At 41.5% G+C, this 25765-nt stretch overlaps 2 protein-coding genes across 14 annotated transcripts in view; both read left to right on the top strand.

Moving 5' to 3' along the window:
• Positions 1–17158, top strand: part of mycbp2 (MYC binding protein 2) — a 59288-nt gene extending 42130 nt beyond the window's left edge. For 9 of the 12 annotated variants that reach the window (XM_028591852.1, XM_028591848.1, XM_028591849.1 and 6 more), the window contains 29 exons: positions 1863–2069; positions 4442–6076; positions 6194–6363; positions 6508–6755; positions 6857–7024; positions 7622–7779; positions 7872–8071; positions 8290–8439; positions 8541–8701; positions 8910–9066; positions 9209–9433; positions 9544–9609; positions 9915–10154; positions 10255–10344; positions 10444–10524; positions 10610–10876; positions 11270–11553; positions 11690–11786; positions 12321–12440; positions 12538–12639; positions 12726–12854; positions 12992–13124; positions 13221–13324; positions 14179–14367; positions 14458–14565; positions 14798–15007; positions 15089–15196; positions 15479–15644; positions 15770–17158. In XM_028591852.1, the coding sequence (XP_028447653.1) occupies positions 1863–2069; positions 4442–6076; positions 6194–6363; positions 6508–6755; positions 6857–7024; positions 7622–7779; positions 7872–8071; positions 8290–8439; positions 8541–8701; positions 8910–9066; positions 9209–9433; positions 9544–9609; positions 9915–10154; positions 10255–10344; positions 10444–10524; positions 10610–10876; positions 11270–11553; positions 11690–11786; positions 12321–12440; positions 12538–12639; positions 12726–12854; positions 12992–13124; positions 13221–13324; positions 14179–14367; positions 14458–14565; positions 14798–15007; positions 15089–15196; positions 15479–15644; positions 15770–15885 (6089 nt within the window). In that variant the 3' untranslated portion in view covers positions 15886–17158. The remainder of the gene's footprint in view (positions 1–1862; positions 2070–4441; positions 6077–6193; positions 6364–6507; positions 6756–6856; positions 7025–7621; positions 7780–7871; positions 8072–8289; positions 8440–8540; positions 8702–8909; positions 9067–9208; positions 9434–9543; positions 9610–9914; positions 10155–10254; positions 10345–10443; positions 10525–10609; positions 10877–11269; positions 11554–11689; positions 11787–12320; positions 12441–12537; positions 12640–12725; positions 12855–12991; positions 13125–13220; positions 13325–14178; positions 14368–14457; positions 14566–14797; positions 15008–15088; positions 15197–15478; positions 15645–15769) is intronic. The other 3 variants (XM_028591856.1, XM_028591857.1, XM_028591854.1) reach the window with 1 other exon arrangement.
• A 502-nt stretch (positions 17159–17660) lies between these two features.
• On the top strand, positions 17661–24258 carry fbxl3a (F-box and leucine-rich repeat protein 3a). 2 transcript variants are annotated; one of them, XM_028591390.1, is made up of 5 exons: positions 17661–17972; positions 18957–19338; positions 19453–19575; positions 20287–20458; positions 21386–24258. In XM_028591390.1, exons 2-5 carry the CDS (start codon positions 18958–18960, stop codon positions 22024–22026), a joined length of 1317 nt encoding a protein of 438 aa, XP_028447191.1. In that variant the 5' UTR covers positions 17661–17972; position 18957; the 3' UTR covers positions 22027–24258. The 2 variants fall into 2 exon arrangements, with proteins under 2 accessions (XP_028447191.1, XP_028447192.1); XM_028591391.1 differs by having other exon boundaries at positions 17665–17748.
• The last annotated feature ends 1507 nt before the right edge of the window (positions 24259–25765 follow it).

Genomic DNA, 25765 nt, shown 5'->3' with positions numbered 1-25765 from the left:
TTCACACTTGTTATTTCAAGTGTCTGGATAAAAGCCAGATGTAATTTTACACTTGGCCACTTATGTGTCTTTGTTGGGCAGATCACAAGTCTGATTGCCTCTAATGTTCTTTTACTGTGCTAAATACAAAGCTGTGTAGGCCTTACTCCAATCCAGAGGGTGATGGAAATGCACCCGGATCTGTTTGCTACATAGAACGCTAACATGCTTTTAAGCCTTCTGTATGATTGCAAATGTATCTGTTGCTTTAATATAATAAGTCAAAAGATGACCAATTTCAGCGTCACTTTGGCTATGTGGCAACGTCATGTGGCTACATGGAGGGATGGATGCATTTATACCTTTTCAACATTTCTTCTACTCAACATCACCTTTTTTTCCGAGGTGTTTTGAGCAATCTGTTGGCAATATGTATCATGCTTCTTGGTTGCATTCACGCTTGGCTTTTGATGCCATGTGACCAATCTGCCCCAGAATGCATAAATTGGCAAAGTGTAAATTAGGTAAATGGAATAGACTCCATTCTATTCCATTTTAGAGACGAGCTGTCTTTTGAGTGTAAACCCCACACTCAATACAGAATTAGCCAAAAATAGTGCTGTGCCATTTTGAAACCTCACAAAGTTTGTGGGCCTGAATAGGAACGCCCTCTAAACAGCAAGCTACCACAACAAGTTGAATGTTTGTGCAAGCCCTTAGGAGGCTGCAGGCCTTTGCAGTTCTAGGTCAAGGTGATCACTCCTGCTGATCCATCTGATGGAAGGTTTGAATCACTAGCCACCTGTGTGAAGGATCCGTCATGCTGTGAGGCAGCATTATAGATGGATCACCTTCAGACTTCTGATGAAGACGCATAGGCTTTCTTTTCGAGGAGTGATGCTTGAAATGAATACACGAGAAGAGAACCATTTCTGCCCCTCCTTCAATATATCCTTTCCCCAAATACAAAATGGAAATTTGCGAAATGGAAGGAGCTGCTGGTTCTGGAAGGAGTTTTTTTTTTTTTTTTTTTTTTTTTCTGTTAATAATATCATAAATGCTCTGCAATATAGAAACGTAAGAGTTCTCTGGATAATATCAGTAGTATAGGTTTATGCTAATTGCTTTTTTTTGGCTGCTACAGCATACATATCTGATCTGTGAATCACCTCCTGCGTTCTCATTTGAGAAAAGGAGACACTTAGATATTATATTTTTTGGTTTCATGATTGCGCCCCCTAGATTTACATTAATTTGACAAAATACCATTAGGTATTAGTCTACATAAGTGGAGACCTTATTTCGATACAGCCAATCAAATCTTGCATGAAGCAGTAACATTAGTGTTATTAATTTACAAACCCGTCTTGTTCTGCACCTTAGCTTGTCGAACGAGCCACCAAACATTCACTGCGGAAAAGTGCACTGCTCCGGCTATATAGCTAATTAGCTAATTAGCTGCGGCACATTAAACATATGCTGCGCCGCATTTGAACTTTGCTGCAAATGTAATTTGCAAATGTTTCTTCGGAGTTGTAGTTCACTTTTCTCCTTATGTTTTATCTGCCTGGGCTTGTACCTTTCGACTTTTTAATCCTACAGTAGGACTAGACGCTTCTTGACCCAGTTGCTCACCTTTTGGATGCCCGTCCAAGCCCTTGAATTGCTCCTGCCAATCCTCTTGCGTTGTCTTTACAGAAAACGAATAGGACTTTTACTTCTGGGACCCTGGCAGCTCCTCCCATTTCGCACATGCGTCGCGGGACATGGCTGAATGACTGATAGTATATAAACTCTGAATGATCCTCATCCCCCCCCTTTGGAAACCTCAAACCATAGTATAAGCTGTAGTTTTTCCCCATCCTCTGTCTCCATGTTTGCAGGTGACCGGTTGAGTGGCATACTGAATTCCATTCAGTCTGGGCCCCTCCTCTCAGCAGCTCCCTCCTCCTCCGTATTTGAGCAAGCCACGCAACCTCCTCCCTCCTCCTCCTCCTCCTCCTCCTCCTCCTCCTCCTCTCTTGTCCACAGCCCATTTGTGTTTGGACAATCCCCCTCCCAACTGTCTCAGCCACAACCACAGCTTCTGAGTAAGTCTGTCCTGCTTTCTGACAGCACTTGCTTGCACAGGTGTTGATCCTTTTCCTCCCAGCTTTTAGTTTTCCTGATTTGTTCCTCATTCTATTTTATGTATTTTCTAGGGAGGGCAACAGCGATGTGTGACACACAATAGTGCAGTTATGTTCTACAGTGCAGAAATATCCCTAACAAGCCAACGTGTCTATTATTTAATGTTTAAATCTTGTTTATAAAAAAACAAATAAGGTGACACTGCCTTCATGCATTGACAGGTATTTTCACTTGTTTTTGAAAACAGATTTCAAACTTAAATACTGGATTAATGTTTGTTAAAAAGGATATTTTTGCCATTTGCTGAACTAATAGGCCAAGTTGCTTATTTTTCTGCTTGCTCTCTTATTAAGTCATCTTTTTCTTCTTTTACTCATCATTTGCTGCGCTGCTTTAATTTCCGATCTGCATCTTTCATCCTTGATTAACAACGTTTCATTTTCTGCTTCAACCAGCCCAGGGCTTCACTGCAAATGTAAACAACCATAGTCTTAATAGTTGTTTGTTTACAGTCTACAATAATCTCCTAAAACAGCAACAAAACAGCCAAGTTATAAAATACAGTATGTAATATTACATATAACCCGTACTAATATAGTAGCTTGTACTTTCAATGGATAATTCAAATACAAAATACCACAATTTAAATTAGATTATCTTAGAACAGGATCCAATATCTGTTTAACTTCTTCAGCCTGTGTAGCTCTCTTTCTCCCTGTCGGTCGTTTCTTTTGTATTGCTACTTTCTCTCTACTTTTGGTAATCTTTTTTTATTTATTTATTTATTTTTTAACCTGGTTGTCTATTTCTCACGGAGCCCGGGAGGTGTCTTGCAAAAACATTGTGCATAAATTAATAAATTGTGCTCTTAATTTAGCATACAGGTATTATGCCCTTATCACCTTCATGCCCTCAGTCTTGTGGTGCATGTACCCTTCACACTCATTATGGATCACTTCAATGGATTTACAGTTTTAATTTGATCTTGGAGATATGTGGAAAAACGTAGGAACTTGGCTTTTAAACCTATTTTGCAGGATAACTGACTCTTTTGCTGTAAAAACTTGATCTACTGAGGATCTTCATAGAAACTCATCTTCAACGTTGTGTAGCACTTCGTACATGTTTTCTTTGTAGTCTTCTTTAAACTTCCAACTGACCGAATGCTGAAAAAAGGGCTATATATATATATATATATATATATATATATATATATATATATATATATATTAAATTGAGAGCACAAATTACTAAATTATGTGCACAGCATAGTTATTTTTTTTCCATGACACCTCCAGGGCTCTGTGATTTCTCTTTTCCTCTTCTATAAGTGTTTCTCTCCTCATGTTTCTCTACTTATCTGTTGTCACTTTAACTTGTCCTTTTGCCTCTTTCTATTTCACCTTCTCGACTTGACCCCATTGCCTCTTTGTGCTTTCTTTCTTTCTCTCTGTGGTGGCCCCCTTGCGTTCCATGCCTTGTTTGTTTACCTGCTCCACTGTTTTCCGCTGTAGATGGTTCATCACGCCGCCTTGCTTCTCGCGAGCGTGTGCACAAAAGCAATGTGTCCGTGGCTGGGCATGGTACTGCTCTCTCATCTCTCGCTCTAAGGCAAAAGGGTGGGTAATCACAGCATGCATGCTTCCCTCAGACTGAACAGAGGGTGGGTAGGAACCCAAGAAAAAACGGACTGTTTGTCTGTTAGCGTGTGAAAAAGATTTTGGGCATCTTGTTTGAGTGCCAACCTTAACATCTGTGGCCCTAAAGTAGGACGTGGCCAAACACACTATTTTAATTAAGAGGAAAAACTGAAGGTGCATAATAATCACATATGAGTTTTCATTTAAAGTTCTGTTTAAAAATAGGTGGACCTTTCTAAATTCAGTTGACTCTGATGTTTGTGGTCACTAGACTAATGGATATAAAGTTTCCACTAATGCTAGATCTGTATTAGTATGAGAGGTCCCAGAACTGGGCTGGAATTCATCTTTCATCAGTTCTTCCATGGTCCACTAGTTATCTTCATCAATATCAGAGTTTGTCTGGTACAGTAATAGACAGACAACGCTGTGAGAGAAACACCCATCTATTAAAGTAGAACATGTATCACTCATTGTTGTCATGTGTTTTACAAGGTATAACATCTTCCACTTTCTGGACTTACATTGTCTGTCTTTCGGCCCTTCATTGCATTCTCCCTTATATTTTCAACATTACATTTTTTTTTCCACTCAGGTTTTGAGTGTTATGCTTAGAGTTAAATGGTTACACTCTTACCAATGATTAAGTCCTTTTTTCTGGTGTAACTATGTTTTGAATAATTAATGTTTAGGTGAGCGAGGGAACCTGATGCCTGGTGCACGGCCCGTGTCCCCAGCCTCCAAACACCGTCAGGAGAATCGCTCGCCCAAACAGGAGAGTCGGGGAAGCCGCTCATTCGAACAGAACAGGAGCAAGACAGGGGAGGGTGGACTCTCAGCCAGCGAAGCCCTCATCCTGCGGTCAGACACAGCAAAACTGAGGTCTGACTCTCACAGCCGCTCCCACTCGCCCAATCACAACACTCTGCAGGCCCTAAAGGCTGATGGTAGAACCCCGGGACTTCGGGCGGAGTCCCCAAACCCTGGCTCTCGCTCCTCCTCTCCAAAACAAAAAGGCGTATCCTCTTCAGGCCGGTCTAGTCCCTCCAGCACCTCGTCTCAGCACTCCTCTTCTGCCCACCATGACAAGAACCTTCCACCTAAAGTTAGCCCTTCCTCCAAAGCCCAGTTGGACCCCCCCAGAGAGAGGTCCAAATCCGATTCATACACTCTGGACCCAGACACACTTAGAAAGAAGAAGGTTCCCCTTACAGAGCCACTTAGAGGCAGGTCTACCTCTCCCAAACCTAAACTGTCTCCTAAAGATCCAAATCAAGGAGTGATCAGTAATGCAGAGAACCGTGTTCCTTCTCCACATGTGACCCAGGAGAACCTCCACAGTGAAGTGGTGGAGGTGTGCACCTCTAGTGCTCTCCTGTCCGAGGATGGCAATGATGAGAACGCGGAGGCTCATAATGCTGAAGACGGATCATGCAAGGTGCACTTTAGCATTGGCAAAGCCCCTGTCAAAGAGGAACTAGAGAGCCGCGCTTCACCCAAAGTCAGTCGCAAAAGCTCCAGTCGACACACGCGCCCTAAGAAGGACAAATCAGGGCCTCTGTTTAAAGGTGAGAGTATATCAAGGGCCACAGAGCCTGCCAAACAGGCCATGTCACCTTCTGTGGCTGAATGTGCACGAGCAGTCTTCGCAGCATTCCTGTGGCATGAAGGTATTGTCCACGACGCCATGGCCTGCTCCTCCTTCCTCAAGTTCAACCCAGATTTAACCAAAGAGCACGCCCCCATCCGCAGCTCCCTGGGAGGACAGGGTGCTGAGGAGAAGGAGAGCAAGTTAAAGAACCGCCACTCCTTGGAGATTTCCTCTGCACTGAACATGTTTAATATTGCTCCACATGGCCCGGACATCTCTAAAATGGGAAGCATCAACAAAAATAAGGTGCTGTCCATGCTGAAAGAGCCTCCACTGCCAGAGAAGTGTGAGGAGGGGAAAGGAGAGGCCACTTCCTATGAGATGACTTCTCATCCCACTATGAGGGCAAAGTCAATCTTACCATTAACGTTACAACATCTGGTGGCATTCTGGGAGGACATTTCTATGGCCACCATTAAGGCAGCCACTCAGAACATGATCTTCCCCAGCCCGGGGTCCAGTGCCATCCTGAAAAGGAAGGAACATGAGAAAGATGGTAAAAAGGCAAAGAAGGAGAAGAAGAAGAGGGAAAAGGCAGATGTGCGTCCAAGAGGGAATCTGTTTGGAGAGATGGCACAGCTCGCCATGGGTGGACCGGAGAAAGACACCATCTGTGAGCTGTGCGGGGAATCTCACCCTTACCCTGTCACCTACCATATGAGACAGGCTCACCCAGGTAGGAATTCATAAAGTTCTGGTTAGAAGCTTTGTAATTTTAAATAAGGGTACTGTATTTTACTGGGTAATGTACTCTGTGCATATTAAACGTCCCTACTTGGTATTTCTGTGGCAGGTTGTGGCCGCTATGCAGGAGGCCAAGGCTACAACAGCATTGGCCACTTCTGTGGTGGTTGGGCTGGAAACTGTGGAGATGGAGGCATAGGAGGCAGCACCTGGTACCTGGTGTGTGATCGCTGTCGGGAAAAATACCTGAGAGAGAAACAGACTGCCGCCAGAGAAAAGGTAGCCTACTTTCGCAAGGCTTCAGTGCTTAAATGTGTCTCCATCTTTTACTGAAGCCACATCAGCTTCTTACATGATACTGACTTTTTAGACTTGAATAAAAACTAATCTGCTATTCTTTCTGCTGTTTTTTTTTTTTACCAGGTGAAACAATCCAGGAAGAAACCCCTGCAGGTGAAGACTCCAAGGGCGCTGCCCACTATGGAGGCCCACCAGGTGATTCGGGCAAACGCTTTGTTCCTGCTGTCTCTCAGCAGTGCTGCCGAGCCCAGCATGCTTTGCCACCACCCTCCCCGGCCCCTGCACTCCCAGCTGCTTCCCAGCCTCAAGGAGGGCGTGTCCGACGAACTCCCCAATAAAATTGGCTGCCTCTACCTTCAGACACTAGCTAGGTAAGTGACTAATAGTTTTTTTTATATATAGATAAGAAAACCCTACAGTAACGTGTTTGCATAATGATTTGAGTCTCTCTCACTCTGCTCTCATCCCTCAGGCAACACACTGAGAACTTTGGGTCCTACCAAGACGATAACCTTTTCCAAGATGAGATGAGGTATTTGCGCTCAACATCTGTTCCTGCACCTTACATTTCAGTCACCCCTGATGCCTGTCCCAATGTGTTTGAGGAACCAGAGAACAACATGAAGTCAATGCCCCCCAGGTAACGCATCTTAGTACAATGTTTTTCTTACACTTATTAGCATGTTTACAAAATGAGTTATTATTACAGACTTTATTCATATAGCGTCGTCTACTGTTTATGCATGACATATACATACATGAATACTATATGCATGATAATGAAGTCATGGCAGATAAGGTTGCTGTTACTTTTTGAGAGATTGAAGTTTTTTTTCCCCATGTTCAGAGCAGACCAGCAGGTAATGCCATTGTCATTGCAGATATACACCGTACAAATAGGTAGTTCTGTGACTCCCACTCTTTTCCCTGCACTCTACTGAACATAGTTTGACAGCAGGCGTCTTGTTCAGAATGTGGCCTTAATTATGCCTCCTTATCATATACAATGACCAGCCTCATCGTTTACAGTACAAAAGAGCCTGGCTGCTCCATTCTCTGGTTAATTTTTATTGAGCAGTGAAAACTGTGATATGAAATTAGCCTTTCTAAGTGGTCAACAATATCTCCTTTGCTCCTTTTAGTGCTGTATTTAAACTCCGAAGGGTTAATGTCTTAATGATCTTTGTGTTATAGGCTTAACTGTGTCTGTTTCTGTCTTTTATATGCTCTCTTTTAGTCTTGAGACCAGTCCAATCACAGACAGCGATACGGCTAAGCGTACAGTGTTTCAGAGGTCTTACTCAGTCGTAGCATCCGAGTATGACAAGCAACACTCACCTTCTCCAGCCCGGGTCAAAGCCGTGCCCCGACGCAGGGTCCATAGTGGTGATGCAGGTAATCACACGTGATCGTTGGAGAAGTCATACTTAAGGATTAGTGAGCTCCATCATCATCTGTAACATCAACCTGCTCTGTTCCCCATACAGAGGTGGGATCTTCCCTGTTACGGCACCCGTCTCCTGAGCTATCCAGGCTAATCTCGGCCCATGGCTGCCTCAGTAAGGGGGAGAGGAACTTCCAGTGGCCAGTTCTGGCTTTTGTTATTCAGCACCATGACCTGGAGGGCCTGGAAGTGGCCATGAGGCATGCACTGAGAAAGTCTGCCTGCAGGGTGTTTGCCATGGAGGTACAGGCTGCAATATCTCTCTGAATCTCAGAGCTAAGCCTCGCTTTAATTGTTGCTATTTATCCAGCAGTGACTCAGGGTCATAGGCAATTAGTTGGCTGGATATTGTTAGTTAATCAATTAGATTTGTATGCTTAATTAGCTCATAGAGTTGGTGGACTAGTTTGTACATCGTAAGAAGACTAATTGGTATTGTTTCCTCTTGGTGTCCCTGTCAGGCATTCAACTGGCTGCTGTGCAATGTGATCCAAACCACCTCCCTGCACGACATCCTTTGGCATTTTGTAGCATCTCTCACCCCATCACCCTTTGAACCTGAAGATGAGGAAGATGATGAGAACAAGGGGAACAAAGAAAACATAGAACAGGTAATGAGTGGTTAAACGTCAAAAACAGCAAAAAGCTAACAGCAGTACTTTTGATTTGTTTTTGCTGTGATCTGTGAACATCTCTACTCTGTGTCCTATAGGAGAGAGACCTTGGCGTCTGTGAACACCCTCTGTCAGACATTGTTATTGCTGGGGAGGCAGCTCATCCTCTTCCCCACACCTTCCACCGCCTCCTTCAGACCATCTCTGACCTCATGATGTCACTTCCTAGTGGCAGCTCACTTCAGCAGATGGCGCTTAGGTACAGTTTCTATATGATTAAAAAATGATAACAGCCAACATTTCTAGATGAATTGATTTCAAATTACACTACGGTATTTCAAGTTCCAAGATTTCTGCTTTTTTTTGTAATTTTAGGGAATAGGTTTGACATTTTGTACTAAATGTAACTGCCGTAGAGGTAAGAGAGGAGATGACCTGGTTATAACTAATATTGGTTTTTCCTTCAGGTGCTGGAGTCTCAAGTTCAAGCAGTCTGACCATCAGTTCCTCCACCAGAGCAACGTTTTCCATCACATCAACAATATTTTGTCCAAGTCAGATGATGGAGACAGCGAGGAGAGCTTCAACATCAGCGTGCAGTCAGGCTATGAAGCAATGAGCCAGGCAAGAAACCAACCACTTACTAACTTAACCATCAGATTGGTCTTCTGTTCGTCAACACAGATTAAACCAACAGTAAGAGTCTTATTGTTTGTTATGCATCTGTGTTTAAAACATCCACTAACCTTGCTGTGTGTGATAATAGGATCTCTGCCTGGTGACCTGTCTGAAGGATCTGACTAGTGTAGTAGACATCAAGACGTCCAGTCGTCCTGCCATGATTGGGAGCCTAACAGATGGCTCCACAGAGACCTTCTGGGAATCTGGAGATGAGGACAAGAACAAAACCAAGAGCATCAGCATCAGTTGTGTGAAAGGCATAAACGCCACCAATGTGACTGTTCATGTGGACAACTCCAGAGACATCGGGGTAAGGGGGAAACTGCAGCATTGCTATTTTACAAATGCAAAGTTAGGACCAAGGTGGAATTCATGACAATATATTTATAAAGCTTGAATTTTCCCCTGTCATATCCACAGAACAAAGTCACATCAGTTACATTCCTATGTGGGAAAGCAATAGAGGACCTCTGCAGAATCAAACAGGTATGGTCAGTTTCTTTGGTAGTAATGTGGGAATACAGTGTAACCAGTATGTGCTTTATAGGAATTCTGTTAAATGTTGAGTCTGAACATCTGTGGTGTGTTATATAAAGCTGTAGATTACTTCCCTTGTCTCCTCTTTAAATCACAATGACTCCTTTTTTTTAAAAGTGCAGAAACAATAAAGTATGAAATTAGTGGGTTGTTCTTATAGGTACACTTTGGTTGATCTAGCATTACATTAGACTACAGATGTACATGCACATGTGCCAATACACTGTAAACATCCCCATGCCTTTGCATCACAGGTTGACCTTGACTCGCGTCACATGGGCTGGGTGACAAGTGAGCTTCCTGGAGGGGATCATCATGTGATCAAGGTGGAACTGAAAGGTCCGGAGAACACACTGAGGGTGCGCCAGGTGAAGGTTCTCGGTTGGAAAGAGGGCGAGAGCATCAAGATTTTAGGACAGATCTCCGCAAGCATGGCCCAGCAAAAGAACTGTGAGGCTGAGACTCTCCGAGTTTTTCGCCTCATCACCTCACAGGTCTGTCTAAATTCTTCATCCACATGCCTTTTATAAATCACCTGACAAGTATCTGGACTCTCTTGGAAACTTTACTGTTTACTTTGTTGTGTACATTTAGGTCTTTGGAAAACTTATCTGTGGAGATGCAGAGCCCACTCCAGAGCAAGAGGAGAAAAACCTTCTTTCATCACCCGAGGGAGAAGACAAGGTCTGCACTGTGACAATTTACCTGTACTGTTTAACTCACTGAAATATTTATTGACCTTCAACCTGACGTTTTAAACTTTTTTTACATTTTTATAAATAGGTAACATCTGATGCAGACCTTAAAGAGCACATGGTGGGAATCATTTTCAGCAGGAGCAAACTTACCAACCTCCAGAAACAGGTAAATAGTCAGTTCTTCAAACCATTCAACAGGATGAGTTATTATAATCTCAGCCCTCTTACTTAATGTGTGTTTTCATTCCCAGGTGTGTGCGCACATTGTCCAGGCCATCCGTATGGAGGCCACGCGTGTAAGGGAGGAGTGGGAGCATGCCATCTCCAGCAAAGAGAATGCAAACTCTCAGCCCAGTGACGATGACGCTTCCTCAGACGCCTACTGCTTTGAGCTCCTGTCCATGGTCCTGGCTCTGAGTGGCTCCAACGTTGGCCGCCAGTATCTAGCTCAGCAACTAACACTCATGCAAGACCTCTTTTCTCTGCTTCACACGGCTTCCCCAAGAGTACAGAGACAGGTGGGCGAGTGTACACACATATAACTAGAGGTTTAGTCATGTGTAACAGTTTCTCAACAAAATGCCTTGTGTGTATCCTGGAGGTCTAACAAACACGTTGAGTGCAATTCCTTCATTGTAAAACATTTGCAAAGCAGATTTTTTTTTTCTTAAAGCATGGATTGTTTGAAAGCTGAAGTCTCCTTCTGTCCTGCATTTCCTGGCCTATTGCTATGTGTCTTACTACATTACTCCAAGACGTGGTTTAGAGTTAGTGTTCAGTTAAGGTGTAACGCATACTTTCAAATAATGTGTTTTATAAGCATTTCTTCTGTGTGTACATGTTAAAGTAAATACCTTGCGACATTATGCAAATTATGTTCTTGTTTGCCATCTGATCTTACTTCATTTCAGGTCACATCATTGCTTAGACGCGTCCTTCCCGAGGTTACGCCAGTGCGACTTGCCAGCATCATTGGGGTGAAGGCTCTGCCACCAGCGGACATCAGTGACATCATCCACTCCACAGAAAAGGGTGACTGGAACAAGCTCTGCATCCTCGACATGTTCCTGGGCTGCATCGCAAAAGCCCTCACTGTGCAGCTGAAAGCCAAAGGCACCACCATCTCTGGCACAGCCGGCATGGCTGCAGGCAAAGGAGTCACCACTGTCACGCTGCCTATGATCTTCAACTCCAGGTAAGTTATTTTCTGCTAGGCCTAATACAAATTTGGAGATGTTATTATAGGAGACTTTAAACAACTCAAATCTAATTAGATACCGTTTGTGGCAAATGGCAGTATTTTCATACTTACCCCTTTCTGTCATGCTCAGCTACATCCGCAGAGGGGAGAGCCACTGGTGGATGAAAGGCTCAACTCCTCCCCAGATAGCAGAGATCATCATAAAGCTGGTTAAAGACATGGCAGCTGTAAGTTTTCATTGTTTAAATCTGCAAATCGTTCCTCTTAACTCTCTGCAAGTTGAAAAACTCATGAGCAGCACAACTCATTTCACATACGTGAAGAAGGTTCGGGAGACTTTGATGAATTATACAGCAGCATTTAATGAATTCCCAATTGAGGAGAATTTAGGATTACACAAAGATATTGCGGGCGCCCACATATCTCAGCACAGACTAAATGTGTTGTGTGTTTACTTTCTCTATGGCCTTGGCAGGGTGAGCAGTAGTGTCTTATCATACAGCTGCTGTGTTCCTATCTTACATGGAGACACTGAGTTGAACTGCTCCTCTGCCTGGAAAGGTTGTGAGGTTATGTTGGTCACTGACCTAAATGAGACCTGGGGTACCACCGTCTCCACTTACATAGCATGAGTTCATAAGCTACGCGAGCCTAATTTGATGTTGAACCATATTCACCATCTTTGTTATAAATATCATGTTTTCTTGTATTCTATTGCACTTGGAAAAGTACCTCCTAAGACAGTAATTTGCTGTTTTTAGGGTCACCTTTCAGATGGTTGGTCCAGAGTCACCAAAAATGCAATTGCTGAGACCATCATAGCCCTGACCAAAATGGAGGAGGAGCATCGGTCTCCTGTACGCTGTATCGCCACCACAAGGGTATGTATTCATATGTCATCATATGCAAAGCATGTATCTATGTTTACAAATACTGGGTATTAGTTATTCATATATCATATCCTGTTCTGTCTCATAGTTGTGGCTGGCCTTAGCTTCTCTGTGTGTGCTGGACCAGGACCATGTCGACAGGCTGTCCTCTGGTCGCTGGATGGGCAAAGATGGACAGCAGAAGCAGATGGTGAGAACGATGTAAAAGGCCAAGAGCTACACTGTGTGAAAATAATTGACAGTAACAAATTGACTTACTCCTCCTTTCATCCACAGCCCATGTGTGACAATCATGATGACGGTGAGACAGCAGCCATCATCCTGTGTAACGTGTGCGGCAACCTCTGCACCGACTGTGACCGCTTCCTCCACCTGCACCGACGCACGCGCTCTCATCAGAGACAGGTTAGTGTTGGTCGTTAGCATGATGTTTGTTCCAGGAGTGTAAACCGCTGATTAGTTGGATAATATGAAACAATCTATATAAGGATTATGGAGCAGAATGCGCAGGTGTTTAATCCTGTATTCATGGCTGCTTTCAGGTGTTCAAGGAGGAAGAGGAGGCCATAAAAGTGGATCTTCATGAAGGCTGTGGGAGGACCAAGCTCTTCTGGCTCATGGCTCTGGCCGACTCCAAGACTATGAAGGCTATGGTGGAGTTCAGAGAGCACACAGGTAAAATAGCAACAGAGCATACCTCTGTGCTTCTTTTGAAGCTTCTTGCTGCAAATTTGTAATTGATAGAAATGCTCAAATTGTGTAATTTTGCAGGTAAACCAGCTTCCAGCAGCTCAGATGCCTGCAGGTTCTGTGGTACGAGGAATGGCACCGAGCTTTCTGCAGTGGGCAGTGTCTGCTCAGACCCAGACTGCCAGGTACTGAACATCAACTGTTAACTAGACAACTTAACCATTTGTTATCTAGTCTGTCTTGTAATTTCTGGTCAGCTGTGTAGTCATCTGTTAAAACTGTAACCACCTGGTTCCTTTTTGTTTTGATAGAGAAGTTAAAGCTCTAAAACTACTACAGTGTAACATACAGTATACACATTTATACAAAAACAATAAAAGCAGTATTTTTAAAAAAAAGAAACAAAAAAGCCTAAATTATGATGTTATTTTAACCAACATCTATCTATCCATTCTATAAAAACAGGTTTCTCTTGAGAATGAGACTCTGTGTCTCAATGAGATTACCCGTATAAATAAAGGTGCCTTTTTCTTTGTTCCTTGTATGCAATTGTATTAAATAATATAATTTATATTAATTAAGTGTACATATTTTTTATCAAAATAGAGAAATAACCTAAACCAGTTTTGCTGAAACACCATACCTAATTCAAAATACAGATCCTATTCCCGAACCTAAAGATTTTGGTGTTAAGTGACTAGATTCTAATTCCTGAGGAGAAGAATTTGAGGTTTTGCTGAGAGGAAACATTGTAAAATATAGTTTAATCCTTGAGAAGATGAGTATGGATTCATGCACAGTCTGAGGGAGCTGATGCATCCCCTCCTTTGAGGCCCTAAACTTCCTTGATTACCTCAAAAAGAATGGTCTGTGATGAGTCTTACAAATAATGGATGAGGCGTTGTCCACCCACTTCAGAGAGAACCAACTTACACACAAGACGCCTATTAAGCAATGTACAGTATGTAGTAAATTGTATATTTTCTAAGTACTGTAGTTGCTAAGCCTCACCAGTTTCTCTTGATTTTGTCTCCCTCAGGAGTACGCTAAACTGGCCTGCAGTAAAACTCATCCTTGTGGACACCCCTGTGGAGGAGTCAAGAATGAGGAAGCCTGCCTTCCCTGTCTGCATGGCTGTGACAAGAACACTGGCTGTCTGAAACAGGATGCAGACGACATGTGTATGATCTGCTTCACAGAGGCCCTCTCTGCTGCTCCTGCAGTACAGGTAGCTCTAAATAGAAGTGCCCATTAGGCGGAAGAGTTTCACTTCAATTTATTTTCTCATTTAATGTTTTACTTTTTGTTCTGTTATCAGCTGGACTGCACTCACGTGTTCCACCTTCAGTGTACTCGTCGTGTTCTGGAAAATCGCTGGCTCGGACCCCGAATCACGTTTGGGTTCATGTTGTGTCCCATCTGCAAGGTGAGGAGTTACCTGAAAGATTAACTCGGCAACAAAGAGGTTGCAAACTTTTTTCACCACACCTTGAAGTTGATTCAGCTCAGTTTGCTTAAATTTGTTTGTTGAGCAAGCTGAGTCTGATTGCTTTGTTCACTGTCATAGTTTACATAGAAATGCCATTGACACATACAGTAAACTCAACAGAACTACCTTTTAATAAAATGGGCTGGTTTGTTTCATTGTTTGCCTCCAGAACAAAATCAATCACTTGGTGATCAAGGACCTGCTGGACCCCATTAAGGAGCTCTATGAGGACGTGAGGAGAAAGGCTCTGATGAGGCTGGAGTATGAGGGTCTACATAAGAGCGAGGCTATAACGACACCAGGAGCACGTTTCCACAACGACCCTGCAGGCTTTGCCATGAACAGATACGCATACTATGTCTGCTACAAGTGCAAGAAGGTACAAGTGCAAGAACTTAACGTCATTTTTAATTTAAATGTTGTTTAGGGCTTGAAAATTGATGTTTGCCCTTATTTCCAGGCGTATTTTGGTGGAGAGGCTCGCTGCGATGCGGAGGCCGGACAGGGAGATGACTATGATCCCAGTGAGCTGATCTGTGGAGCATGCTCAGATGTCTCCCGGGCTCAGGTGGGTAAATGATGCCGGGGAGCATCCTGGCTTTACTATAGCCAATTTAAAATAATAGTTTGACATTTGGGACATACGATAATTCTATTTCTTGCCAAGAGTTACAGTAGATGAGAAAATTGATACCACTCTTATTTCTGAGACGGTTATCAATCTTTGTATCTCACTTTCTGCAAAAAGGCGAATAAGCAAATTTCCAAAAATGTGTGACTGTTCCTTTTTCAAAATGCTTTATGCTTATGTGTACTCGTCCCCTGATGATTCTTGTTGACTTGTCACTAGATGTGCTCCAAGCATGGCACAGACTTTCTGGAGTATAAATGCCGGTACTGCTGCTCGGTGGCCGTTTTCTTCTGCTTTGGCACCACCCACTTCTGCAACGCCTGCCATGATGACTTCCAGAGGATGACCAGTGTCCCCAAGGAAGAACTGCCCCATTGTCCTGCAGGTGCTTAACGATTTTATTGACAACACTCTTTTGGAAAATGTTAAATTATTTAGACAACAAACACCAGACAGAAATAACTATAAGAAAAACCATGTGAGATGTCACCCTTGTCTTTTCTATCACAGGTCCCAAAGGCAAGCAGTTGGAAGGTACTGAGTGCCCTTTGCATGTGGTTCACCCACCAACGGGGGAGGAGTTCGCCCTGGGCTGTGGGGTGTGCAGAAATGCTCACACCTTCTAAACAAGACTATTACTAAAAACCAGTTTGTCTACTGTGATTTCTGGCTGCTGCTGAAGCTCAGCCGTGAAGCTTGGCTCTTGCATTGTGAAGTCTCCTGGACATTGGACCAGGTTTCTGCTCTACACCAAGAGTCCTCAGGTCTGCTCTTCTACTAACATCAGTATCCGGGCTCTGCTACAACACAAGCTAGGGGCTCCTTCAGATTCTGAGTAACCTGAATGAAAAAAAAAGAACAATAGAATTTTAAAAAAGAAGAAAAAAAGAAATATCTTGTGACGTGTTTGCATGCGGCCGTTGTATTCCCTCGGCTTCTATAGACGTTGCACACCTCCTGATCACTGAAGTGGAACAATACAAGATTAAACATTGAATATGAAATAAATTTGCTTAAAGGAAACTGTGGATCAGCGTGGGTTAAAAAAAAAAAGGAACAGGCCGTATTTCCAGCTTCCTAACTATAAATTTAAAATATTGTTGTATGTAAACTTTTTTCGTAATCTTGTACAGTATTCTCCACTGTCAAGTGCATCATGGGTTGACGGACAAAAAAAGAAGGTGGATAAGACTGTTAAGAATATTATGTTTGGGAGGAAAATAGTGTACGATTTATCTAATCTTGTATATAATGATACTATTCAAAATAGCTGTATTCCGAAGTTGCTACTCTTCACTTCAGTTTTGTTTGATATTCTGGGTTATGTTTTGAGCCAGAACTTTTAATGAAGTGCAATACTGGGTGTGCCTCCTATTTTGCAGCTGTTTAACCTATGGAATGTATGTCAATAAAGCCACTGTACATTTTTATACAGTAGACAGTCGTAAATCCCCCTCTTGTAAATGTCAGATCTCTTCTGTTGTCTGGAAATGAGAAGAAGAAGCTGGCGCCTGCAGTGAATGATGGTGGATATAAATCCTATTTGCAGCTCTGTCAACAAAAAAGTACCAAAATCCTACAGAAATACAAAAACAAACAAAACACCTCACAGAGAGACCGATTACAGCTGAATGATTTGAGGAGCCAGTCTTCACACCAAATAAAATTGTGCACCTGTAATGCTTTTCCCTAGTAGGAGGCAGGGGGATCGGGGGTCAGGGGAACAGAGTGTGGGAAAAAAAGCTGCTGTTATATAAAAAAGCTTAATACTTGTGAATCTGCTCTGTAATATCTGTGGTGGATGGAGTTGAATGGTAATAAACCAGGTTCTCTGTTTCGCAAAGTATATACTGTGTCATTAATGAGTGGTGACATTTCCATTAAATGACCTACAGTCACTGTTGGCCTTTGGTTGTTTTATATTAATGACATAACGGTGCAAAGTCTAGCTAGAGACTGGACTTAAATGTATCATCATATATACATATTTGTTTCTGTAACTGTTGTATAACTAAGCAGAGACTAGGAAAATACAAAGATTAATTACTCTACCCTTTATTTCGTAGTGCCAAACTGCAAAACTCATATAGTCAGGTCTCTTTGCATTTGCAAGTGGTAATATTTATTTGATTGTATTATTATTATTAATATCATTATTAATTATTATTGACAATCTGAAACTTTAAGCCTTAGCCTATATATATAAAATATATATACCAATAACAGATCACATAAATAAATGTTTTGACCAGAAAAATCAGCAGCTGGTTGTGTATCCGGGAAAAAGTAAGTCTCTTTCATTTTAGGAAAAACAAGACAAGATATGTGTGTATATTTTTTGACTATCGGGTGAGTCATCTCAAGAACAAAGACGATCTTTACCAACAGCCATTTTGCATTGCATTTCCCATGGTGCACCGCTGCTGTCACAACAACAACACTTCGCCATTTCAGGTTTAGGGGGGCCTAAACTCCCGCGAAGGATTTAGGTAAAACGAGCCTAGGTGCCACAGTGTCCGTTTTTTCATTGACAACATATCTTACATCCTCTCTATCGCCAAACGGCTTCGTTATTGTGGTCCGATGCATGTTATTTGGTTGGTGCGAATGAGCTTTTCCAGCGTGGGCCCGGGCTGAAGTGTCAAGTGTCTGTTGTCGGATTTTCCTGCTAACAGCTAGCTAGCTAGTAAGCTAGCTGGGTGTAAACAAAAAGGTAACGTTATAATGGCTGGCGAAGCTTGCTAGCTAGCTGTGTTGTAGTTAAATAACTCACTATGAAATGAGCTGTACGTCATTCTATTAAAAAGTATGAAGTATAATATTTGATCCGATAATTGGTGCATTTAGGCAAGTTGCACAATATTTAATACTTCGTTAAGTGTTTTGCCTTGCATATAATATCAACATATTGACGGCTAACGTTACTTGCTTAAGCATGGCCTCCGGCTTAGGGCTCAACATATATTCTACAGACACTTCTGTGTCTCTGTACATATTAGTATATTGTCATACACTTGATACAGTAGTATAATATATTAAGAAAGTGAGCATTCATCATCATACATTCAAATTTACAAGTGAAAGCACACATCTAGATTATTAGGCTAGCCATATAATAAAATCAAATGTAGTGATTTGAGGGAATTTAACCTTTTATAAAGATTTTATTTTATTTAACTCATATTTAACCAGGTAAGAGCCTTTAAGATCAATAAGCTCTTTTTACAAGTGTGACCTTGATGTTTTTAAATTTTAAATGCTCAGATCAAGGCCTTCCGGGATTTATAAAAACAATTGTTAACGACGAAGTAGCGTAGTCCACCAAAGAGTGGACATAAAGTCTGTGAAACCCATTGTAAACAAGACGTTTTAACTGGTGTAGTGCTAGATCTATCAAGGTTGGAATAAATCAAGCAATTCAAATTCACCCATAAGAGTTTGTGTGTCCATTGTGGGAATAGATTATTTGCAAATTCAGCAATATCCACATTGATTGTATAAATGTAGTGTACAGATGATTGGTGATTGGAACAGGCAACCCAAAACAAAGTGACTGTTTGGGTCTGCTTTCACATCAGTTGGGGGGGTTAACTGAATAGACATTAGTTATTAATCTATATATTTTTGCTGTGTAGCTAAACATGTCTTTGTTTTTCACTGCTGGACTATAACAAGCTTGTTACTTTCTTTTTGTTAGGATGAAGCGGATCAAAGGAGTAGAGGAGGGCAGCAACAGCTCCTCCAGTAAGAGCCCACCGGAGCCTTGCAAGAAGGTTCGGAAGCAGACGAGCGATGAGTTAGAGGCAGTGGTGGCCAGTGAGTCAACAGAGAGTGACTGGGCACGACTGCCTCAGGAGCTACTGCTACACATCTTTCAGTACCTTCCACTGCTGGATCGGGCTTATGCCTCTCAGGTGTGTCGCACGTGGAACCAGGCCTTCCACATGCCCGAGCTGTGGAGATGCTTTGAGTTTGAGCTTAACCAGCCAGCAAGCTCTTACCTAAAAGCCACACATCCAGACCTCATCAAGCAGATCATAAAGAGGCACTCCAACCACCTGCAGTATGTCAGCTTCAAGGTAAGGGTGGAAAAGCTGTTGTGTCTGTGTTGAAATATTGCTAGCACCGCCTGATTTAAAAACATGTAGTTTTTATGTTCCTGAAGTGACATTCACTTTGTTTGTACTTGCCAGGTTGACAGTAGTACAGAATCTGCAGAAGCAGCATGTGACATCCTTTCACAGTTGGTGAATTGCTCTCTGAAGACCTTGGGGCTCATCTCTACAGCCAGGCCCAGTTTCATGGAGGTTCCCAAGGTATATATCATCATACACAAAGGGTCAGGGTCAGATTTACAAGGAACTCTTGTCATTATAGTTAACCCTTTCTTTTCATTATAGGCTACATTGCTAATGCCATGGTGGTATCTTTAAAGCTGTGGCTGTTCGTGTTAGTAGTCGGTTATCAGGATAGTTTTTGCATTTTTTTTCTTCTTATCTGCGGAGGGGGCTGAAAAGCAGTGTCTGTTCTCATGCATGGCCAAGGACATAATTACTTTCAAGGCCTTAGAAGGACACAGTATCAAGTTATAAAGTTTGCCCTGTTGGTAGTTGTTTCCCCAAGCCTGAGGAAGCAGAGAGTAGTGCTACAGCAGGTCCACCCACACAATGGACACAAAACCTTTTTAGCAAAAATAAATAGTTTGCCTTTTGTATCCTAAATCTATTAACTTGGAAATGTTCTAAATTAATTAATGTTAGTATATTATTAACGATACTTTGTATTATTAGTGAATCTGAGTCACTTGGTTTTAAAATCCATGGTACTAAACTGCATGTTTCTGTGTGACTGACCACAAATTAAATTGAATATGCACAGTACATATGGGCCACCGTCAATCCAAATATAATTGATTCAAATAAGCCCCCCCAAGAGCTGAGACCTGCCACCTTGGTTGCTATTTTATAAAAGGTGCTGTCAAGCTCTGAACATATTATAATTCATTTTAATTATTTGTCCTTCCACAGTCTCATTTCATCTCAGCTCTGACTGTGGTGTTTGTCAACTCCAAATCGTTGTCTTCGCTGAAGATTGACGACACGCCGGTGGACGATCCGTCTCTGAAGGTGCTGGTGGCCAATAACAGCGACACCCTGAAACTGCTGAAGATGAGCAGCTGCCCTCACGTCTCCCCAGCAGGTATAGTGAGCGCAAATACTCCAGTCAACACTGCAGCCATGTCATGTTTTTGTTGGCTTGCTTTCTTTGTTTTGTATTGTTGTTGGATAATATTTTAAGCAGAATATTTTATAGCCATGTCTATGTTGCACTTTTAGTCATATGTTTTTGATTTCATTGTTGGAGTCAGGAGACTGTTTCCAGTCCAGTGGCTTATTTAAAGACTGTAATTTTCTTGTCTGCCTTTACACAGTATTTTTTTTTTTTTTTTTTGGTAGACTAGCAGACTTTGTATGATATATCATTAATGATCTGTATTCTGTTTCTCCCTGTTGCATACATTTTCCTGAAACTGTTTTTAATTGTCAGCTATGATAATGACTGGTCTGGCAAATGTGCTAGTCCTTTGTATTGCTTTGAGCAATATTTTTAACCCCCGTTAATTATTATGTTTTCAGAAAATTCTTTTTCCTTTTTAGAAAATGAACAACTAATAGGGCTGGGTATCGTTCAAAAACTTTTAATACCAGGACCGATACCAATATTGTGACTTTGATACCGTTCCTAAACGATACTCTTTTCGATACCAATTTTATAAAACAAAAAGAAATTACAACATTACATATTATGGCACAAATCTTTTTATTTATTTTTCAGCTCCTACTACTCGAGCCCCGTCTCTGTGTAACGTTGAGTTTTTCCTGCGTGTCTCTACGACGTGAAACGTTCTTGGTAGAAGCATGCTGCATGCTTATTGGCTCACTGACTCTGATCAGATTTACTCCTTAGGTATTGAAATTGGGTATTGAATGACGAGGCATTTTTCGATACTCAATACTTTAGAGGCAGTTCGGTCAGTGCCTAAAAAGTATTGAATTCGGTACACAGCCCTAAAAACTGAGTTGAATTAAAAAAAAAAATATATATATATATATATTCTGTTTGCAGGGATCCTGTGTGTGGCAGACCAGTGTCACGGCCTGAGAGAGCTAGCACTAAACTACCATCTATTGAGTGATGAACTCCTGCTGGCCCTCTCCTCTGAGAAACACGTCCACCTGGAACACTTGCGGATCGACGTGGTGAGTGAGAACCCTGGCCAGCATTTCCACACCATCAAGAAGAGCAGCTGGGACGCCATGGTGCGACACTCGCCCAAATTCAACCTGGTCATGTACTTCTTCCTTTATGAGGACGAGTTTGGCCCTTTCTTCAATGAGGAGGTCCCGGTCACGCACCTCTACTTTGGTCGCTCAGTCAGTAAGGAGGTCTTGGGCCGCGTTGGCCTCCACTGCCCTCGTCTGGTGGAGCTGGTGGTGTGCGCCAACGGCCTGCGTCCTCTGGACGAGGAGCTGATCCGCATCGCCAAGCACTGCACCCAGCTGTCGGCCATCGGCCTGGGCGAGTGCGAGGTTTCCTGCAGCGCATTTGTGGAGTTTGTCAAGATGTGTGGCCGGAGGCTTTCCCAGCTGTCCATCATGGAGGAGGTGCTGATTCCAGATCACAAATACTCCCTGGATGAGATCCACTGGGAGGTTTCTAAGCACCTGGGCCGGGTCTGGTTCCCAGACATGATGCCGACCTGGTAGAGTGAAGCCAAAGAGGCACACATACCGGTAATTTAAGTACGTCTAGTTTGTGGTGTGGAATATTCATGGCCTCCATGTTTGCAAAGAAAAGCCTTTTTTAAATGCTCGGCTGTAGTGAAATGTTTGCTGCTAACATGGAGAGCATGAACCTGCTGAACTCCTGTGTGGCGTCCAGGACAGGGATGTAATGTGGCGCCTGACTGCTACACAAAGTGATCATGTCATGCAAACACCACAACAATCTCTGCCTGATAGCTTCAAAGTAGACTGTAGAATCCTACTTTGCCTAGTCTGGAGACAGAACAAGCCTGCTTCTTCACATATTAAACACTCAGCACAGGTGGAAATATTTTACTAAATAAAACAATGTTTTTAAAACCGCAAATTGAGGTGTGTGTGTGTGTGTGTGTGTGTGTGTGTGTGTGTGTGTGTGTGTGTGTGTGTGTGTGTGTGTGTGTGTGTGTGTGTGTGTGTGTGTCATTGGGGACAATTAAGTGCACAATTGCATTGTAACACTATCACTTGGCCTACTTAAGTCCAGTCTGAGATATCAGCTCTGCATTCTAAAAGAATATGGCATCGGAGGTTTCCAAATGGCTGCGATGTTATTTGTACATAGTATGTGACAGAAAGTGTTCTGTAAGGGGTAGTCGAGGTGGAGGACTCACTTAATTATGCAGAAGAGTCATTGTGTCCTACACCTCCTTTTTAAACTAATTTATTGATAAAGAGCAGCGGTAGCGTTGACAACATCTTGCTTTTCCTTCTCGCCCAAGCTCGATCAAAAAAAAGCAAACACGATTGTTGAAAATGTTAAAAGTTGGCCAGGAGAGAAAGTGAAATGCGTATGGACTGTTAGGTCTCGATCTTTGTGACGTGAAGGTGTGCAGTGTCTATTGATACTTGTCATTTTATTTTCTCCAGATTATGCAGATTCTCTTTCTTTTCTGCATCCTGTATCAAATGGCTTGACAAATTGATTTCTCGGTTTCATTTTAAAGAAGGTTTCTGTACAGTCATAGATTTCCTAAGCACCTACCAAATGATAGCTAGGACAAAACAAGCCATTTTGCCCTGATGAATGCAAGGAAACAATCTTTATAATGTTCCAATTTGAGTTTATTTATTATTGGTTGGACCCAGATGTTAATGATTATGAACACTGTACTGGGCTTCTGTTGAATCTGATACAGAGGACAGTATATGAAGTAATAAAGCTATCATTGCTAATAAAAAAACAACCGAGAACTAGTTCTATGTAAATACAGATTATGTGTCTCAGGTGCATTTAATGAATATATTTCTATTAATAGGTTTCATTTGTATCTTCTATTAGCCTGTTCAAGCTCTAAACGTTAACATGTTGTGAATATCTGCCCTTCTATTAGCCCACGTTTGCTCTGTATCGTGTTACCACATCGTACATACAGGAGAGGAAGCAGTATTCATCTTGTCATTACAAACACTGTCTCTACAGATATCGCTAGCGCTCCTGTCCAAAACATCCATTCATTTCAGTCGAAAGAGATTTGGCAAGTCGGATGAGTGAAACTATTTTTTTTTTCCTTTAAGAAGGAAGTCGAATGCACCTGTATATAAAACGCTGTGTGTTTTATTATGAATAGAAATGTACCCATTTCTTTTATTTTGCCCTCTGTCGGGGTTTGGAGTTTCCTTAACCAACAGCTCGTGTCTTTTTATAAAGAATCAGAGTGCGAGTTATCCCTTATTAGATGGATCTTTTTCATACTGTAGAACATACACTAGAGGAGATAAGCTGTGTAATCTATTGATATGGATACTGCTTTTGTAATTTAATTTGTGATTTTTCCCTTATATAAAAGAAACCATCATTATAACCAGCAAGCCAACCAGCAGCAAGATTAGTTTTTTTTGACACTTCCACCTCTGTCACTATGATTTTGTTGCATGTCGGTGGTCCAAATGTTTTGTGTCCACTGCCGCAAGCTTTTCATCATTCATGAACACCGAGGAGAGATTTAAACAAGTAATTTATTCCAAAACAAAACCACCAAAACTGAAAGTTACACTTCAGTTAGTAAATCAACCCCTGCTGGAAAAAGGTTGCTCTACACCTGCTTGAATTTCAGGAAGAGAAAGTACTTTCTTTCCTTTCTCGCCACAGTCACCAGATCTGAATCCTACTTATCTTCATGATGAAAAAAAGGAAAATGTGAAAGTTAGTTTATCATCAGAATACACTTACTTTTAGATTATAAAAATCTGCAGAAATGGGTAGGTCACTCAGATAATAAGAAATTGCTAGCAAAGTCACAATCAAACCATTAAAAATGTTAATAGATCATTAGAAGATATATATATATATATATATATATATATATATATATATATATAATTTGACAAAAGATGTTTTCAAAAAAAAGTTATCTGTAGTGGACAAACATTTGGACAACACTGCATATTAATAGGATCTGTAGATAACCCAGATATTGTAGATAACCTCAGTTTATTACTAAAACTGAGACACGTGTTGCAGTAAGTGCAAACGTTTCTTAGTTTTATTGGATTGAACTAAGTCTATTGATTAGTATTGGTCTCTCTTATCACTGACATTAGATACCTGTGCTGATTGTCTGTGCTCTAGTGCATTAGCATCTCCATGGTACAGTAACATATCCTGATTTCTTTTTTTATTTCTAATGATTTGTGCAGTACATTTAAAGGGTTGCCGTGTCAGCAGCTTTAAAGTGACGGTTGTGTCTCGTAACCATTTTCCTGTTGTTTTTATTGGCTTTCATTGGGAATTTCAGTAGAGTAAACACGTTGCATTTAAATACAGATAAAATACAATCATTAAGATTAGTAATTGTTTTAACCTCATGTGTTCAGAGTCCTCCAGTAAGTTTTATTAGGGGTATAACTGGTGTTGACAATGCTGTCCTTTTAGTTTTGCTTCTGTTTGGCAAATGCTTTGTCTACTTTGCTTAACTGGTCACCTGTCTTGAAATTAAAATTGTTTTGGACATGTGATCTTATACCAGTAATAAAGATTTATGAATGTACTCTTTGCATCTGTCATTTTATTTTTTAAACCCTCTAGCCATTGCAATCGGTTAAATAAAATGCACAAGTAGGCCTCATGGTGAAAAAAAAAATATTGTTAAACAAGTGAAGATATTTAACAGTAAAAAGTGTGTGTATGTAAAAAAAAATAAGAGAAAATAAAATGCAGCACATAAATTTAGATTTACAATTATTAAAAGGTATTTTTAAGCTCTTACATTTGAAATGAAAGTAAAGTAAAAACAGCAACAATCTGTTAAAGTTAAATGATTAAAACAGATGTAAAACAGTCCTTGCCATGTTGGTGCTAATCACTTCCCGTGCTTTGCAATACTTTGTATTGATCAAGCATTTCAGAGTCTGCTAAGAAATGTGCTGAAAGTTTGACTTGAAATGGTCTCAGTGTATGATATGGGATGTACGGCACTTGTGAAAAATCTAGAGAAACTACAGATATAGTTTTCTTTCCTTTAGTTGCAGATACTTTTTTAGTATACTGTATGGAACAATTCATAAAATCATTATTTTTTTTTAAAAGCTCTATTGTGTCTAGGCTAAATATTCCCATGTCTTCCAGAACATGTGTAGTGTATTTACTGTGTAATATATAAGCACCTGCAAGGGGTTAGGAGGTATTTGAGAAAAAAATACTTATAACACAGATGATAAAGTTCCTCTCATTCCATCTCATACA

The sequence above is a fragment of the Perca flavescens genome, chromosome 11 (genome assembly GCF_004354835.1).
Source record: "Perca flavescens isolate YP-PL-M2 chromosome 11, PFLA_1.0, whole genome shotgun sequence".
Classification (NCBI taxonomy): domain Eukaryota; kingdom Metazoa; phylum Chordata; class Actinopteri; order Perciformes; family Percidae; genus Perca; species Perca flavescens.
This window is presented reverse-complemented; position numbering and strand designations above follow the sequence as displayed.

What these genes read in the sequence shown, in the direction of transcription:
- fbxl3a (XM_028591390.1), top strand. Translation starts at nt 18,958, where the DNA reads ATGAAGCGGATCAAAGGAGTAGAGGAGGGCAGCAACAGCTCCTCCAGT. An exon ending in GTTTCATGGAGGTTCCCAAG is followed by an intron (nt 19,576 to 20,286) that starts GTATATATCATC and finishes GTCCTTCCACAG; the next exon opens with TCTCATTTCATCTCAGCTCT. An exon ending in CCCTCACGTCTCCCCAGCAG is followed by an intron (nt 20,459 to 21,385) that starts GTATAGTGAGCG and finishes TTCTGTTTGCAG; the next exon opens with GGATCCTGTGTGTGGCAGAC.